Genomic DNA, 12,900 nt, shown 5'->3' on the forward strand with positions numbered 1-12,900 from the left:
CAGAGTTTGACCACCTTGGAAATAGAGGTTATTTGTAACTCTGAAATGTCCGTAATTCTGGACATGTTATGGTTCTTTCAAAAGTTTAAAATTGAACACTGGCTTAATACAGCTTTGAAACTTTACTATGCAGGAAAAAAAGCTAATTTTAACCATCTTAATTTAAATGAAACAAGAACAGAAACAGTTTCCTTACCTTGGCGATTTTTATTTAACTTTCCTTTTTTTTTTTTAGTAGTTTACATTTAACAGTACTGTACTGTACTTGCTTTTTTGTTTTATCGTCTCTGCTGCTGCCTGATTGCATACTTCTGGTTCCAAATGAAGTGTGTGGAACTCTGGTGTTCATAACTCTTGAGTTTCTGCTGTACCTTGCTTTAAAGTGTTAGAATTTCTAAACTAAATGGGGTATCAATTCAAACTGCAAGTAATCAAAAATAAAAAAAATAGTTTATTCCATAAAATATGTACACTACATGTAATTGAGAGAAATTAAGAGCAGGCATTTAAAACTTGTAAGAGCAGTTAAGTAAAAACAGAAATATTTGGTCATGTTTTCTTTGTATGTTTAGTATGAAAGACATCCACTGTTGTTTCATGACATGGTCTCAAATCAAAATCACAGTATCCAAGGCAAAAACGACCCTACAAAAAGGAACACAATTTTAGAATAAGCCACTTGGTAGTTCAAATTCATTCAAAAGAAGAGACACATACCTGTGGTTTCTTAAAATAATCAAGCCCTCTTCCAATCTTAATCATCCATCCATTGTTGAATCTATTTATAAATTCACAATGTTATTGCATCTTCACAAGTTTACAAACTGTAGGTACTTTAACATAATTAGGAAAAAAGACATTAATCATATCTACAAGTTATGCAAATTGCTCCTACCATTTCAATCACAATTCCTAGCTAGAGTAGATGTCAACTGTATAATACAGTAACTCCTCACTTAGTCATCCCAGTTAATGTAGTTTCATTGCTGATCAATTAGGGAACATGCTCGATTAAAGTTGTGTAATGCTCCCTTCTAATGTTGTTTGGCAGCCGCCTGCTTTGTCCACTGCTTGCAGGAAGAGCAGCCCATTGCAGCTAGCTGGTGGGGGCTTGTAACCAGGATAGACCAGCAGCCCCCCTATCAGCTCCCCGCTCCTCTAAGTTTGCTGTGCTGCAACCACCCAGCAGGCTATGAATCGGCAGTTGAGCTGTCCCTCCCCTCACTGCCAGGGGCTGCTCCCAGAGACTCCTGTTTGCTGTGTGTGTGTGTGTGTGTGGGGGAGGAAAGAGAAAGAGAGGGGCTAATGTCAGGGTGTCCCCCCTGCTCACCTCTTCTCCATATAGAGCAGGGAGGGGACACGGACAGAGAGCGCTTGGGGCAGCAGCTGCTGTCTCAACTTCCTGATCCACTTAAAAAGACAATGCACTTAAGAGTTGGTCAGCTTACTTAAAGGGGCAGCGTGCATCTCTCTCTCTCCCACATATAGAATGTGTCTGTCTCTGTCTGCTATGCTGTCTCCTCTCCCTCCTGTTCATGCTGCCTTGATGAGAGGCTACATTAACAACAATGTATTAATCCTTGAGGGCTCAGTCGTGCTAGGTTCATCATTTATCAGCAAGGCATTCCCTGGGAAATATCCCTTCCTCTTCCACCCTCTAACTTCACTACCTCAATCAAGCTTCACAATCATCATAGGTGTGAACAGTATTAAATTGTTTAAAATGTATACTGTGTATATAATATATAGTTTTTTGTTGGGTGGAAAAAATTTCCCTGGAGCCTAACCCCCCCATTTACATTAATTCTTATGGCAAAATTGAATTTGCTTAACAATGTTTTGCTTAAAATTGCATTTTTCAGGAATGTAACTACAACGTTAAGCGAGGAGTTACTGTACAGCAATGTCTTGTTTTAAAAACTAGATCCCAGCAGTCCCAATGTTGAACACAGTATAAAGCTATGAAGAACTTACTTTACTGGATAAAGTAACTGCCTTCTGCTTTGAATGACATTTGTAACCATGGTTATAGATAATTTGTCAGGATTAAATAATTTGAAATTAATTATCAGAGGGGTAGCTGTGTTAGTCTGGATCTGTAAAAGCAGCAAAGAGGCCTGTGGCACCTTATAGACTAACAGACGTATTGGAGCATGAGCTTTCGTGGGTGAATACCCACTTCATGCGTTCGATGAAGTGGGTATTCACCCACGAAAGCTCATGCTCGAATACGTTGCATCCGACGAAGTGGGTATTCACCCACAAAAGCTCATGCTCCAATACGTCTGTTAGTCTATAAGGTGCCACAGGACTCTTTGCTTCTTGAAATTAATTGGTTTTCTGCATCACCAACCTTATTTCTCGATCATGAATTGAAGATGAAAATGAGACATTCAGTGTTACGCCATAGTTCTTTAGTGATTGCTTTATTTCTTCTAGACTATTTGTCTGCTGACTCTTTCCACTGGCCTGTTAAAGAGTAAAAGTTGTTTTTTCATCATGCATGTTCCAGTTGTGTCCATTTATCTTCTTCAATTCACTAACACCACTTTGTTCTTATACTTTTTATCCAAATCTCAAAATGCTTTATGAAGGCAGATAAGTTACACTCATTTTTGCAGATGGGATGACTGAGGCACATTGACAGCCGTGGCCAAAATCACATAGCAAGCCAATGACAGATTATGGACAAGGACTCAGTTCTCCCTTCTGGTCCCATGCTCTAACCACTAGATATGCTGCCTCCCCAGTACACTGAATTGTCTGTCCAGATTAAGATTTGGGTTAGAATGAGTACAATGACAACAAAGAGGGTTTATACTTGTCATAACCCCAAAATATCAAAATGTATCCAAGCCTTCCTTATTATAAAGAGTCTCCCAGCAGAACTGATTTAAATGGAGTTTGACAGTCAACTAGGACAATATAAACATCTTTCTTCCAGGGTCACTTCCACTTAGGATTCCACATAAGTAGAATTTATTACTTAGCAAAATATTTGGAATTACACTATTCAGTGTTTATGTTAAATCCTCTTGATCTGCTTGCATCTCCTGTTGAAGGAGGGAGGGGCTTCAGTCTGACAAATATTGGTAAATATGAACAGATGTTATACATGAAGTCTAGATACTTACTTCATCACAGGAAGTGAGAAGGTGGATAGTTTTCACTTTGCAGGGCCCCTTAACAAGCATCTCACAGAATCGTAAGAAGTTGTAGAACTGTAAGAGTTAGTTTGATTATTTAATAACTGAAAAAAATTGTTATAGTTTTATATGTAAGCTACTTCAAGTTCCACTTGCCTGGTGAACATGTCTAATGTATGGGTCCTCTACCCAAACTTCTGTAACAGTCTCATTAAGGTAGTCTTGGAAAACCTTCTCATAGCTGAAACCAGTTGCATTTTCTTCAATTTTAATTTGCTGGTGGTATTTACCATCTAAAAAAGAAGCATCCCTCACTAAACAAGACAGTGCAATCATACATATGCATTCTATAAATCCTAGGTAACTGTATTGTAACTTCAGATGTACAAGTGCATCATTTCATGAACATTTAAAAAAATGTACAGTACAACTTCATACCTTCTCTTTCTTTTTCAATATGTTTTTTAATTGCTTCAGCTCTCTCCATGTAGTCAGATATTTTTTGTCTGTAGTGAGCTTTTTTTGTTTCATCTTTTGTAGCTGTGAATCAAAAATATTCAGATTATCTCAAAAAAGGAGGACGACTACATCTGGTAATTATTCCCCAGGATAAAAAGTCCTCTGATTTTTTCATTCAACAGTCTATAGGAGAGGAGAGAAATCCTTTACTGGACTTACATCCATGTCCAAGAGCCAGTCTCTTTACAGGTTAGTTCTCAATATTTTTCACTGTGTGTACCTAGGCTTGGCAGAATTTGATTTTTTTAAAATAAATTTTGATTGATAACATCAATGTTTATTTTAAGCACTTTTAAAATTTTCACAGTTCCAGAAAATTATGGGTGGGTGATGAGACAATTATTTAATGACAGTAGGTTTTGAGATTCATAAGTTAAAGCTTTTTAATGGTTAAAACACATTATCAACATCACATGTCAAAACATACAAATTAAATATTCTTAAGTGTTAGTCTGGATCTGGAAAAGCAGCAAAGAATCCTGTGGCACCTTATAGACTAACAGACATTTTGGAGCATGAGCTTTCGTGGGTGAATACCCACTTGGACAGTCTCTACAGAAAAGGATAAATGGACACAAATCAGATATTAGGAATGGCAATATACAAAAACCTATAAGAGAACACTTCAACCTCCGTGGCCACACAATAGCAGATCTTGGCCATCCTGCAGCAAAAAAACTTCAGGACCAGACTTCAAAGAGAAACTGCTGAGCTTCAGTTCATCTGCAAATTTGACACCATCAGCTCAGGATTAAACAAAGACTGCGAATGGCTTGCCAACTACAGAACCAGTTTCTCCTCCCTTGGTTTTCACACCTCAACTGCTAGAAGAGGGCCTCATCCTCCCTGACTGAACTAACTTATCTCTAGCTTGCTTGCTAGCATATATATACCTGCCCCTGGAAATTTCCCCTACATGCATCTGACAAAGTGGGTATTCACCCACGAAAGCTCATGCTCCAAAATGTCTGTTAGTCTATAAGGTGCCACAGGATTCTTTGCTGCTTTTAATATTCTTAAGTGAAACTCTAAAGTTCTCAAGCAGATTTTTTTAAATATTATTACTGTAAGTTTTGATTATTCATGGAAATACTTTGTTAGTACACAAATATTTTGTGTGTTTCTGGTGAAATCAACCCTTACCAACATTTATCAATAAAAATTTAAACCTGCCAAGCCTATATAAGCCCCAGGATAAGCTTCTTGAACCAGTGTGTGTGTATGAGGAAGAGGGAGAGAGACAGGAATGTAATAGCTATCTACTAGACGCAAGATGTATTTTAAAAAAAAGTAAGGGCCACTCAAATACAGCAGCCAACCAGCCTTTTGATTTTACTAAGTTCCCAAGAATGTTGTTTTTCCTAGGACCCATGTACACTTAAAATGCTACAATGGTGCTGCTGTAGCACTTCAGTGAAGATGCTATCTACACTGACAGGACAGGTTCTTCCCAGTGTAGGTAATGTCTCATGGACTTTGTGCTATTTACAGCAGGGAGTTACATCGGTTTAATTGCATTGTCCAGGGGTGTGGATTTTTTATATCCTCTCAGTGATTTAGTTACACTGACCTAATTTCCTAGTGTAGACGAGGCCTTAGTCATTTATGAACTGTGAGGCCCAACACAGGCATATATAACCGCAACATGCCCATCACCACCTCTCTAAGGGTTCAGCACATACATGAATGTTATTAGGGTTAGTCTACACTTAAAACACTTCAGTGGCACAGCAGTGCTGCTTCAGCGTAGACACTTCCTGTGCCACCAGGAGGGGTTCTCCACCTCCCCAAGAGGCAGTAGTGGCGCTGATTTAGGTCAGCTTAACTACACCAAGTAGGGTTATGGATTTTTCACACCTCTGACCAACATAGTTAAGACAACGTAATTTTCTAGTATAGACCAGACCTTAAAGAGGCAGCATCTGCAGGTCAGCCAGAGCTGGGCTCCCAACCTCCATGCACCCTCTGCAACCCCTGAGAAAATGACAGCCCGCAGCCCCCCAGCCTCAAACGTTTGCAAGCTCAGGAGAGAGCAGTATGACCTCTGCCAGGGGGTTGCACTGGCGCTGCGGCTCCCGACCCTTCCCGGCGGAGCGGGGCGAGCAGGAAGGCAGCGGAGGGGGAAGGGTGTTGCAGCGCTGCAGGGGAGATAGGGGCCAGCCCGTCGGTACCTTTCAGCACCCGCAGCAGCAAGTCGATCCCCTCCTGGTAACACACCAGCGACTCCTGGAAGCGGGACGCCGAGTCCAGCTCCACCGCCCGCTTCAGCGTCGCCACCGCCGGGGGCTCCAGCGTGGCCACGGCGCCCGGACCGGCCTGGGACCTGGGGACGGGCAAGCGGGAAGCAGCACCCGGCGGGTATCGAACCCCCAGCTGGACCAAGCCTGCGCGCGCCAACAGCAGCGGCCACTTCCGGGAGCCAGAGGGGATAGGGGAGGCGGTCACGTGATTTTCACGACCTAGAAGACCCTTTAGCGGCCGCCGGTGCCGCACTTTATTCCCTCCCCTCCCCTGCCCGCCCTTCGCCGGAAGTAGCCGGGGCGCGCGCTGCGCCTCGGAACCAAAGTGCGGCGGCTTCTGGGCACGGATTTTAGTGGCTATCGGAATCCGGAAACGGCGCCCGGGGCCCAGATGGCGGCGGTGGTGCTGGGCTGCGTCGCTAAGAGACACCCGGCCGTCTGGAGAGTGAGTGGGGCGCAGGGCGGCGGGGTCCCCTGCTCTGGTCGTAGTGGGATTGTTGGGGCCAGTTTCTCCAAGGGCAGGAAGGGCGGCGTGAGAGTGGGACCCGGAGCTGCACCTCCTCGCCGCCCACTGCCTGGGCTGCTGCGCTTCGCTTCGGTTCCCTACTGCCTCGAGCCCCCGGTGAAAGGGTCGCAGGACCGGGGCTCTTCCCTCTCCGAGCCATCCTGGGCCGCACTAGGGCGGGCTGCAGCCCGATTCCCCTAGGAGCGTCCCTCAAGACCAAGTCAGCAGCCCCAGTGAGCTGCGCTGCCTGATCGCTGTCAGAGTGCGTGTTCCGCCTCAGCGAGGTTTTCCTCTTGTGAAGGGCCCCACGCACTCCTGCCGTTCTGCAGCCTCTATGCTAGTGAAACTCGGGGTCGTGTCCTCATTTCACTAGAACACCCGGATCAGAAACACAGACTTTAAAAGGTTTCAAAAGTATTTGGTTTCCTTAAGCAAGAATATGCTGAATTTCTTGGTGTCAAAGCACCCACTGATGTAATAAGGGCACAGTATCGGTTATTCAAGTTGCACAATGGGACCCTGATCCTAATTCAGTTATTACACTGGTTTATGTACAATACAGATGTTAATGATTTTCTTCTTCAATATTTGACAAATCATGCCATAACTTCTTTAGACTGTGGCAAAAAGCAGCGTGGATTCACTGACGTGGACAGCATGGATTCGCCATAAATTTACTAAGTCAAGAATTCCAGCTTCAGTAAGCACAATATTTAAAGATTTGAAAGCACATTTTGGGTTTGTTTATACCTTTAATTTTTTTAGTAAGACTAATTTGTAACAGTACTGAGCAATACCATTGTTAAACCAGAGAGCGATGCACTCAGATTCTTGTATGAAAAACCAGTGTGTGATTGTAGTAGATTTTATTTCTGAAATAGAGCAGTCTTGAGTAATAAGCCTGTCACAATCATCTTACAAACTTAGGTCCCAGTTCTCCAACGGACCTGTCTGCACAGACCTCTGCTCTTATGTGTTTATATATATGGTTGAAGAATCATGCCCCCAAAGGCTAGGATATATATGATTGGAGGATCATGACCCCAAACTTATTGTATCTTTCTGCAAACTGTCATGAGGAAACACTTTGAAATAATTTGAGGTTATTTGGAGATTAGCTTTTTTAATACTATGGTCATATGTTGCTGCTTTGCCTTTCTGGAAGGGAAGCTTATTAGAAATTTAGGGGGGGGTTGCCACATTTTCTTTCTAGTGAAAGATCAAAATATATTTTAGGGGAATATTTTTACAGCAAGACATGGTTAAATTCAGTAACTGTTGAAATGTTTAAAAATAAACAAAAACATGCCTTTTGTGAACTACTTATTTGTAGGTATTTCAGCCACAGCCTTCAGATCATGAAAAATATGGAGGTGATCCTGAGCAGCCTCACAAACTGCATCTTGTCACTAGAATCAAAAGTGGAATAGGTCGTCCATACTGGGAAAAGAAGATAATACATGATCTTGGACTGGATAAAGTATACTTTCTAAATTACTTTATTTCATGTTTATCATGCACATCAGTAAAGTAATTAGCCAAGAAATTTAGGGCAAAATTCTCCTTAGATCTTCACCACAGTACGCTGCTTTGATATTTTTTGTCCTGTGAGACCCTGACTCTGCAAACATTTATGCATGTCCTTAACTGTACTACAGTGAGAAATCAAAAGGACTACTCACAATAGCAGAGTTGAGCAAATAGGTAGGTATTTTCATGATTGGAGCCTAGATGTATGGCTCTCCCATGGATATTAATAAGAAATATACATTTGTAAGGAAAGCAGAACCACCAGCATTGAGACTGCTGTGCATAGCATAGAAGAACTTTGCCCGCTACCCTTTAGTAAAGCTATATATATGTATTTTTGACTGCTCATTAGTTCACTCTTATTTATTAGGTCATGTTAGTCAGTGCTTGTGAGTATTTGGACAGTCTGGGTGTATTAATGAAGATGTTAGAGAATCCCAGAAGTTTAATAAATTTTAGCACACTTATTCTCAGTAAGTGTGAATTTCCCAAAGTAATTTAGTTTTATGTACATGTGTTCTTCTTTTATTGATATGTGAATACATCAATTTCCAGAGACATAAAGTGCCTTTTCAAAGTGAGTTTGTAACATTTATTCTGCATTTTTTATAGGCAAATCTGCCCAGAGTGCACAAAAATATCCCATCTGTGAATGGAAAACTGAAAGTCATAAAGCATCTAATAAGGTTTGTTAACTCTTCCTTTAACCAGCAACAATTAAAATAACTTGTTAGCATAGTCCATGTTTTAAACAAATTCTCTTGTCTGTAGAATACAGCCCCTCAAACTACCTCATGGAATTCCAACAGAAGAGGAAATGTCAGATACCTTACTTAAGAGCACAGGAGAATTAATAATTCGGCGGCATCTGAAACCCGTGGAACAAAAAGCAATTAAGTCATAGTATGCACTGACTATTCTTACTTTTACAAAATAAATTAACTGATAAATTGGGAGTTGTGTGTATTAATAAATGTTTAAAATGGAACCCAGCTTGTCCATGAGTAGCACAGCTTACTGTCTCACGGTAAAAGTTTTGAGATAAGACCTTGAACCAACTGCTTCCCATAACACATGTGAACGTTTCCCAAAAAGCATTTTGCCAGAAGGCAGCAAATGGCACACTGGGATGCCTACCCACCATGTACAGCACTTTGCATCAAAAAAAGAGCTCCTGGAAAATATGTGCAGCGCAGACACAAGCAGCCAAATATGCAGTGCATGAGTGATATACAAACTTCAGCAGCTGTATGCTAACATAACTTGTGTAGACATGGCCTGAATGTGGGATACAGGGAGGCATCTATCTGTGCTTGCAATCTACAGCTGGGAGTGCTGTTTCTGGAGTCAGGCACCTTAGATGCCTAAGCTGTTGCTTGAGAGAACAGAAGTTAAGCACCTGCCTGACTCCCACAAAGGGGTGGGAGGTGGGGGTGTTAGAGGAGGAGATGGCAGGTGCCATACTTTGTCCTAGTGTCAGAGCCCTCACCCAGAATGTGGGAAACTGGTTCAGTTCCCCACTCCGCCTGACAAAGAGAAGAGATTTGAACAGGATTCCAACCTCAGGTGAGTGTTCTAACCATTGAACTATAGTTTCATTTGCTCTCTGGTCCCATTAATATTTAATAACACATAGAATGACCACAACAAGAGACTCGCATCAGAATATGTCCTGGTGGTTAGGGTGCTCACTTGAAAGGTGGGAAACTCCTGTCAAATCCCTCTTCTTCATGAGGCAGAGGTCAGAATTGAACTGGGGATTCCCTCAGCCCAGCTGAGTACCCTAACCACTGGGATGAAGGTTAACGGGAGTTGCCCTCCTGTTTTGTGTAGAGTAAGTCATGCTTAGAAAATGCCTACCTGATCAGGCCCTGATGTTGTTCCCGCATCTGTCTTCTGATTTGAGGATCGCACTGGGGCTTAGAGAGGAGATAGGCATCAGTATGCAGGCCCAGAGGGAAAAATGAGGTCCCTAGGGAACTTTTCAGGTGAAAATTTACTCAGTGAGTGAGTTTAGGCACCTACAGAGTTAGTTGGCAGCTCAGTGGGGGTTTTGTGGATTGCAGTGGTACCCACATTTGGGATTTAGGCACCTAAATTCCTTTGTGGAGCTGAGCAACCATCCCTTCTCAAGATGAATTATTGGGCTGGAGTCATTTCACCATGTCCATTGTAGATTGTTTTTGGGTGCAGCTGGAAGCCACTCTCTACAATAAAAGTTGAGTTAAAAGAGCAATAAGCCAATTTAGATAAACCCAAATTTTGTTTAAACAGGGCTTTCTCAAGATACCTGAAAAATGACTGGCTACATAGGGGAACACAAACTTATATTTACCTTTAAGAAGAAATGAAAGTCCTGGAAGTTCCATTTCTGTGCTCCTTTTTGGGTACACCTACTACTACCAGACTGTCTGGAAGTTAGATCCCATGGTGTTTGCAGCCTTTGATAAAGTTCTACTATTAAACTATGTGGATTCTTTAACTGAACACAGAGCAGGTAAAGAAGAATAATGTTGACTACACAAGAGGTGCTTTAGTGCAAAGCTCTCAGAGAGCTGTTCTGAACATTTTTCAACTTAACCCCCCAAACCATACATTCTTGCCTTTGACCCCACCCCCAAACCACCAACTTTTCTCTACTATGACTCCACTACATAACCCAGAGTCTCTTGGGCTGTTTCAGCCAAAACATCCCAAAAAGCATAGATAACCTGGTAATGGTTTTTAAAGTTGTGTGCCTGCTTTAAACAAAAAGGGACACATATTCAATGCTTATAAATTTGATGTCATTTACTAAATTACTGAAAATTATGTATTGATCATTCTACAAGTGTGTGTGTGTATGTATATATCAGTAAACATTTACTGCAACAGTTTTGCATTTGGTAGGTTCTAATAATTTGGTTATTAGAGTTAAGACTTCCAATTTTAATAACCTAATATAATTAACCTAATCTAGTATAATTAATATGTATTTTTTCATTTTTAGAAATTATTTCTAACCTAAACTAAAAGCCTCTTGGAGTTCTTAACTTATTTTTCTATTTCCAAGATTTATATAGGAAAAGTAGTATTTTTTAAATCACTTTGACCACACTATTTTTAGAAACTCTTCTCTATACAAGTGCTAGTTTCCAGATCCCTTTCTCTCCAAAAACTGAGCTCTTGCAATAACATCATTGCTGTAGTCATTATTTGTTGTGCCAATATCCATTCTGTCATCACTCTGGACATTTTTAGGTCCTCCATTACATGCAAAAATTGCACCGAAATGAAAAAAATAGATATACTTGAGTTTTATTTCTTAAAAAAGAAACAAGTTTCTCTTAAGCCCCTGCAACACAAATGCACCTCAGAACTGCAGACTTAACTGAAAGCAACTTACAGAAGTGTTCCTGTCTTTAACACTCAGATGCCCAACTCCCAATGGGGTCTAAACCCCAAATAAATCCATTTTACCCTGTATAAAGCTTATAGAGGGTAAACTAATAAATTGTTTGCCCCCTAGTACACTGATAGAGAGATGCACAGCTGTTTACCCCCCTCCCCCAGGTATTAATACATACTCCAGGTTAATTAATAAGTAAAAAGTGATTTTATTAAATACAGAAAGTAAGATTTAAGTGGTTCCAAGTAGTAACAGACAGAACAAAGTGAATTACCCAGTACAATAAAATAGAACATGCAAGTCTATATCTAAGAAAACTGAATACAGATAAAACCTCACCAGTTCCAGTAAGCTTCCTTTTACACGCTAGTTTCCTGCTAGTCTGGGTCCAGCAATCACTCACACCCCCTATAGTTACTGTCCTTTGTTCCAGTTTCTTTCAGGTTTCTTGGAGTTGGAGAGGCTATCCCTTTAGCCAGCTGAAAACCAAATGGAGGGATCTCTCAGGGATTTAAATAGACTTCTCTTGTGGCTGGAGACCCCCTCCTCTTTCCTATGCAAAGTCCAGCTCCAAGATGGAGTTTTGGAGTCACGTGGGCACGTCACATGTCCATGCATGACTCAGTTTTTACCAGCCAAGACACATTCCTGGGAAAGCTCAGATGTGGATTGGCATCTTCAAGTTCGTTGTTGGCTTAAGTGGTTCTTGACTGGGCACTTAATCTGCACTTTTCTCAAGAAGCTGACCATATGCTCTACTAGGCTAGTTAGAAATCAAGCAAGTACACAGCCAATATTCCTAACTTCAAATACAAAAATGATATATGCACACAAATAGGAGGAATGTTTTCAGTAGATCATAACCTTTACACAGATATGTTACATGGCATATGTAGCACAAAACATATTCTAGTTATGTCCAGGGCCGGCGCTACCATTTAGGCTACCTAGGCAATGGCCTAGGGCGCCAGAGTTTTTGGAGGGTGGCATTTTGCGGGGGGGGCGGCACGCAGGTCCGGGGGACCTACCGCAGTCACGCCGGCGGACTGTGCGTTGGTCTAAAGGCTCCGGCGGACCTACTGCAGTCATGCCTGTGGCAGGTCCACTGGAGCCTTTAGACCAGTGGACTGCCCACCAGCACGACTGCGGCAGCTCCACCGGAGCTGCAGGGGGGCGGCGAAACAGCCGTCTGCCTAGGGCGTCAGAAACCCTGGCGCCACTCCTGGTTATGTCATATATACATTCTTAAGCATATTCCATAAAGCCTTATGGGGCACACCATCACAAAGGCTTCCCTGTTTCTTCTAGTGCATATTTATACATTCTAAACTTTGTCCCTCTCTTTTCTCATGGCATTATAGTTTGATAGCAGCAAAATAAGTTCACTCACCTGGATCAGCTTTTTCAGATTTTAAATATGAAGAGCACATAGTGACATAACTTTCAAAGATCACATTTTATAAATATCTCCAGTTTTGCCATTACCTCCACACCAAAAACAGCCAAGAAAACATAACAGCAACCCACATACTGAGAAATCCATACCCAATTGTACCTATTGGGTTCCCGGGA

General features: G+C 41.7%; 2 protein-coding genes across 2 annotated transcripts; one reads left to right on the forward strand and one right to left on the reverse strand.

Moving 5' to 3' along the window:
• Positions 1 to 439: 439 nt before the first annotated feature.
• MITD1 (microtubule interacting and trafficking domain containing 1) lies at positions 440 to 6,096 on the reverse strand. The gene is made up of 7 exons (XM_032765383.2): positions 5,837 to 6,096; positions 3,585 to 3,686; positions 3,303 to 3,439; positions 3,135 to 3,221; positions 2,354 to 2,469; positions 718 to 778; positions 440 to 645 (listed from the first exon to the last, which is right to left on the reverse strand). The coding sequence occupies exons 2-7, from the start codon at positions 3,631 to 3,633 to the stop codon at positions 550 to 552; spliced, it is 546 nt and encodes a 181-aa protein (XP_032621274.1). The 5' UTR covers positions 3,634 to 3,686; positions 5,837 to 6,096; the 3' UTR covers positions 440 to 549.
• A 137-nt stretch (positions 6,097 to 6,233) lies between these two features.
• MRPL30 (mitochondrial ribosomal protein L30) lies at positions 6,234 to 8,896 on the forward strand. Its single transcript, XM_032765384.1, has 5 exons — positions 6,234 to 6,350; positions 7,027 to 7,110; positions 7,744 to 7,890; positions 8,553 to 8,626; positions 8,712 to 8,896. Exons 1-5 carry the CDS (start codon positions 6,297 to 6,299, stop codon positions 8,842 to 8,844), a joined length of 492 nt encoding a protein of 163 aa, XP_032621275.1. The 5' UTR covers positions 6,234 to 6,296; the 3' UTR covers positions 8,845 to 8,896.
• Positions 8,897 to 12,900: the final 4,004 nt, after the last annotated feature.

The sequence above is a fragment of the Chelonoidis abingdonii genome, chromosome 1 (genome assembly GCF_003597395.2).
Source record: "Chelonoidis abingdonii isolate Lonesome George chromosome 1, CheloAbing_2.0, whole genome shotgun sequence".
NCBI lineage: Eukaryota > Metazoa > Chordata > Testudines > Testudinidae > Chelonoidis > Chelonoidis abingdonii.

What these genes read in the sequence shown, in the direction of transcription:
- MITD1 (XM_032765383.2), bottom strand. Translation starts at nt 3,633, where the DNA reads ATGGAGAGAGCTGAAGCAATTAAAAAACATATTGAAAAAGAAAGAGAA. An exon ending in TATTGAAAAAGAAAGAGAAG is followed by an intron (nt 3,440 to 3,584) that starts GTATGAAGTTGT and finishes CTTCTTTTTTAG; the next exon opens with ATGGTAAATACCACCAGCAA. An exon ending in TTCTCACTTCCTGTGATGAA is followed by an intron (nt 2,470 to 3,134) that starts GTAAGTATCTAG and finishes ACTCTTTAACAG; the next exon opens with GCCAGTGGAAAGAGTCAGCA.
- MRPL30 (XM_032765384.1), top strand. Translation starts at nt 6,297, where the DNA reads ATGGCGGCGGTGGTGCTGGGCTGCGTCGCTAAGAGACACCCGGCCGTC. An exon ending in GACACCCGGCCGTCTGGAGA is followed by an intron (nt 6,351 to 7,026) that starts GTGAGTGGGGCG and finishes TAACTTCTTTAG; the next exon opens with ACTGTGGCAAAAAGCAGCGT. An exon ending in AGTCAAGAATTCCAGCTTCA is followed by an intron (nt 7,111 to 7,743) that starts GTAAGCACAATA and finishes ACTTATTTGTAG; the next exon opens with GTATTTCAGCCACAGCCTTC.